This window comes from Macadamia integrifolia, unplaced genomic scaffold (assembly GCF_013358625.1).
Source record: "Macadamia integrifolia cultivar HAES 741 unplaced genomic scaffold, SCU_Mint_v3 scaffold1149, whole genome shotgun sequence".
Classification (NCBI taxonomy): domain Eukaryota; kingdom Viridiplantae; phylum Streptophyta; class Magnoliopsida; order Proteales; family Proteaceae; genus Macadamia; species Macadamia integrifolia.
The window spans coordinates 115,688-120,588 of NW_024868102.1; the positions used below are offsets into that span (position 1 = coordinate 115,688).

At 36.5% G+C, this 4,901-nt stretch overlaps 1 protein-coding gene across 1 annotated transcript; it reads left to right on the forward strand.

Moving 5' to 3' along the window:
• Positions 1-692: 692 nt before the first annotated feature.
• Positions 693-2,211, forward strand: LOC122062942 (BRI1 kinase inhibitor 1). The gene has a single exon (XM_042626604.1). It carries the CDS (start codon positions 929-931, stop codon positions 1,982-1,984), a length of 1,056 nt encoding a protein of 351 aa, XP_042482538.1. The 5' UTR covers positions 693-928; the 3' UTR covers positions 1,985-2,211.
• The last annotated feature ends 2,690 nt before the right edge of the window (positions 2,212-4,901 follow it).

The window sequence follows — 4,901 nt, forward strand, 5'->3', positions numbered from 1 at the left end:
TTTTTTCTTTTTTGGGTAGAAAAAGAAAATTCCATGGATTTAAAGTAGGTTTGTGATGGAGCTTAATATTTACATGGTTAGTCAGTATACTTTATTAATTACCTGTATTCCCCTATTTTCCTTCTTCTTTAGAATATTCAATATATTTTCATATTTTTTTTCATATTAGGGCTTTAATTCATTATTATTATTATTATTTTGTGGTAAATATGCATTATTTTTCTAACACTATAAGGTCTTATGTTGATGAAAAGTATTGGATTTGTGATGTTTAATGTATTATTTGAAGGCTTTTCATTAACATATTTTTACGGATTTTCTTTCTTGATTTGCTTTCGACAATTAGTAAGGTGCTAATATACGAGATTCCATTACATTCTGTTGGTGTGTACAATATTTTCCCCGGAAAATATGCAACAATTCATTTTCATATTATTAAAAAAATAAAAAAATAAATAAATATTCACAGTGGGAAGTGCAAGACAGAGAAGGTTAAAGGGCTGACAAGCATTTGTATTTACCCGTGGCTTATCTGAAGCTTCCTACTTTAATTGAATGGCCTGGATTTGCCACGTCATCTCATGCCACCAAAAACTTTTCCAATTCCGGTCTTTGTTATATACTATCATGGAAAGATACTTGGTACTTTATACCACACATTATTCCAATTAAGCTCCATTATAGAATGGTAGCTAGAATCCCAACTTCTCAATAAGGTTTACTTCCTTCTCTAAACTCTTAAGTAGCATCTCTCTCTCTCTCTCTCTCTCTCTCTCTCTCTCTAGCCCACACCCTCACCCTCCACTGCTTTTGAACCTCCTTATCTCTCCACAAAATTGTTTACACAGAAACTAGAAAGAAAAAAAAGTAGACACAGGACTCCTCAACAGAGATTCAAATCTGTGAGTGGTTAGAACATCATTGAGCCATGGATACCCTACAGCTCCCAAAGAAGAAAGAGAAAGTTGCAGACAAGGAAGAAGAAGAAGAAGTAGAAGAAGAAAGACCAAAACAGCAAGGGGTAGTAAAAGACAGACAACCAACAAGGCAACAACAGTCATCCATCTCCACCACCTCCAGTACTTCTCCAACTTCGGCTTCCTCCTCTCCTTCTCATGAATTCTCCTTCACAATCTCTCTTCATCCTTCATCGACCACCACCATGACACCTGACAAGGCAAACAAGTCCCATCCGTCGTCATTCGCGATCGACCTTTCTCCGGCGGACGACATTTTCTTCCATGGACACCTCCTCCCTCTCCATCTCCTCTCCCACCTCCCCGTCTCTCCTCGTTCCTCCACCAATTCCTTCGACAGTTTCAATCTTCCCATCAAAGATGTATTAGAAGATTCCAAACCCAAAACTAGCAGTAGCAGCAACAGCAGCAGCACTAGTAGCAGCTCCACCTCCACCACCACCACCACCACCAGTGGGACGAAAGGAAGAAGCAATAAGCTTAAGACTCTTTCTTTATTTGGACTTTCTAAATGGCAAAAAGGGTGCGAGGTCAGCGAGAGAGATGATGACGAAGCCGCCACCACCGCCGACGACGGCGAGAAGAAAAAGAAGAAGAGGAAAATAAGATTTGATGTGGGTCACATTCTAAAGAGGTACGTAAGGATGGTCAGACCACTCTTGCTCTTCAGTAGTGGGAGGAAGGAGAATAAGCGTCAGCTCCTTAGGCAGCAGCCTCATTCGTTTTCTGGTAACCTAAGTTGGAGAGGTAATAACTGTAACCAAGAGATGAGAAGGGGAAGAAGAGGAGGAGGAGGAGGAGGAGCAGGAGGAGGAGCAGGAGGAGGATTCTCAGCTCCAGCTTCTATAAGGACTTCTCCTTCAAACAGTGGCCTTCTTCTTGCAACTGAGATTCTTCCATCTCATACAACTGACAGCACCATGGAAGAACTGCATAATGCAATCCAAGCTGCAATCGCTCACTGCAAGAATTCCGTTGCCATGAAAGAGGAGAAGCTCAAATTCTAAGGTTAACTAATGGGTTCTGATTAAGATTTCTTTCTTTATTTTCCCCCTTTTAATTTGATAGTATGTTCTACCAAAAGATAGTATCTTTTTTATTTTATTTTCTTCTGTTTTCTCCTTCCACCTCTCTGTAAAGTATAGGAGATTGTTAACATGTAAGAACATGTAAGGAAGTACATAAGAAATCGGATATGGGTTACACAGGATTATAATTATTATTATTATTATAATTATTGTTATTATTATTATATTCTTGGTAGTAAGAAAATAATTAATAATGGGTTCTTCTCACCATTTGAAAATTTAAATGCTTGTTGGGTATTCCAAGAATCATCTTATCTTCTCAATTTTTATTAACATAGGACTTGCAGCGTGGAATTAACTTATAGTTTGCTTTTTATTTTTATTTTTTAAAATAAGATTAGTTTTCTTGATTCAACAATGACTTCTCTCAAACCTCCCACCATGTTGCGTGCTCCAATGTAGTAAATCTATCACTTTTAAAATAATTTTTAGGAGAGACAACCCTACCTGTTCACGAAGCTCATAAGTATGGTATGGAAGTATGCAATCAAGCATCCAAAAGTGATGGGGGATGATTATTGTGATACCTATGTCTCTGGTGCAAGAGTGCATAACCGAATAGCGTTCTTTTATTCAATAAAATTTCATTTGTATTATCAGGGTCTGAAACCCATTAGGCATCATTTACGTAATGGGAACAGATTGCCCTAATAAGATTAGAATCTATGTCATACGGTCCCCATGTAATTGGGGTTCTGTAGACCCCACTCATCATGAATGTGATTTTTCTTGATTTCACACTTGATTCTTGACCAATGTGATCTTTGATCTGATATGAGTTCTTGCCTAAGTGGGGTTGGCAAATGATGCTGTCATTTATGAATTTGACCACTTTGTGGAGCTTTAATTCACTTCATGAAGTAGTCATAGGTCAATGGTTACAAAAATGTTGCCAAAACAAAAAACAAAAAAAAGCTACTAAGATGTACTCATAACGATTGTTCGATGGGTGATTTAGAGATTACTCAACCAATTACATCTATGCCCCAAATGACGAGTTGCCAAAGAGAGCTTATTATGTGAAAATCCTTTCCCCTTAGTAACTTAGTTATTGTTTAGTGAATGAAATCATACGTTTGATGGCAATGTTGTTAAAAAAAATAATACAAATAAAAATGGTTGAAATACATTGGTAAATTACAATTTATTATTTTCAAATAAAAAAATACAATTGTGATTATCAATGATAATGCATGACAATTTTATAATACTAAATTATTTTTTTTTCTAAATATATTTTAATTGAGCTAATTATTTGAAGGCTTCCAAGAGCGTAGCATACATTAGCACTCTTTTTGTCTGTCTGTTCCTCTCCCCTATAAATGATCTCTGTATCTCCTATAGCTTGAACAAAAAATGAATGCTGGTTGAATCTCGTGCAAGTGACAGAGGACAGAGGCTATGCTCCCAAATAAAAAACATCAACCCTAATTTGAAAAAAAAAAAAAAATATATATATATATATATATATATTTGTTGATAATTGTGACAACGGTTAGAAATAACCATAATTTATTAACTTAGTATCTTTTGTTGTTTTTCCATTGCATCATGCATTCTATATAGATGACCAGCAGCCTCCTCGAGATTATGAGACAGTTCCAACTTCCAAAAGCACCTAGAGATGCTGAGAAAGAGAGCCAAACCTGGAGAAGGAACAGACTAAGCTATGCTATATATGGAAACAGGATGAAAAATCTGGTGATGAGACAAAGATCTATCAGAGGCTTATTCTCTAGGAATAAGCTGAAGCCCATTACCGATTTACAGGACTATAAGTCAAATCTGAGATCAAATTTCTAATAATATATTGAAGGATCTAGCTAGTGTTCCTTCAATCAATAAGGTGTTGAGATCGGTAGGTGAGGAAAAATTAATTTTAATACAATTGGGAGATCTACTTGGAAACCTTTATCCTATAATTAATAGCACAATTTGCAAGGATCTGACAAAGACACCTACTGTATAAAAAGCATAGAACAGTGAAGGGTTGACGAAGAGAAAGAATTGGCTAAAATTAGAGTGAGGTGATCCTTGGAGAAGAAAAGGTATAAGTGGTAGGAGCTGTTAAAAGAGATATACTTGCTAGGATTCCATGTTTGTGGGTCATGATTTGATGGCTTTTTGGCATTGGAATTGATTCAGGTAAGCAGGGAAGTACCAAGTACAACGCCGATCATAAATTAAAGAAAAATAATTGAGGGGAGAGGTTTTCCATCTCCACACGGGCCACACTAGATGGTGTAAGATAGGGTTGGAGGATACACCGGAGAGGATCCAAATTCTTCTTGAGTATCGAATCCGTGATTAGGGGGTTTTGAGAGGGGAGAGAGTGTATGTATAGATGGAACCCGCCATTTTGATATGGGCATTGTGGGAATCTTTTGCCATAATTGAGATACATGGACCATGTTTCTAATTAAGAAAATAATTGAATTACCTGGACCGAATTTAGATCTGTTGCACCCACGTTCAGTTGGATATACGTGTGAGGATACAACAAATGTCCCACTTCCTACCATTATAAGGCTGAAGAGGGGTATATATGTAAACAAAAGGGACATGTATTGGATCCTTACATGTATGTGCAGCGGATCTAAATTCACCATTCTCAATACGATATTGATATAAATACTGTTAAATGGACAAAAAGTGGTTCAATTATAAAATTGTGTCTGATACCAATCTGATTCCAACTAATCATATGGTTCATATCAATCGGTATATATATATATATCGATACCTATAATCATGACTTGGAATGGTTTTGTATTATATTTGACATAAGTTTGAATTTGGTATGCATTCTTGGAAAGCATCCTCAGTTGATAATGCA

Excerpts from the sequence above, each read along its gene's own strand:
- LOC122062942 (XM_042626604.1), top strand. The coding sequence starts at position 929 with ATGGATACCCTACAGCTCCCAAAGAAGAAAGAGAAAGTTGCAGACAAG.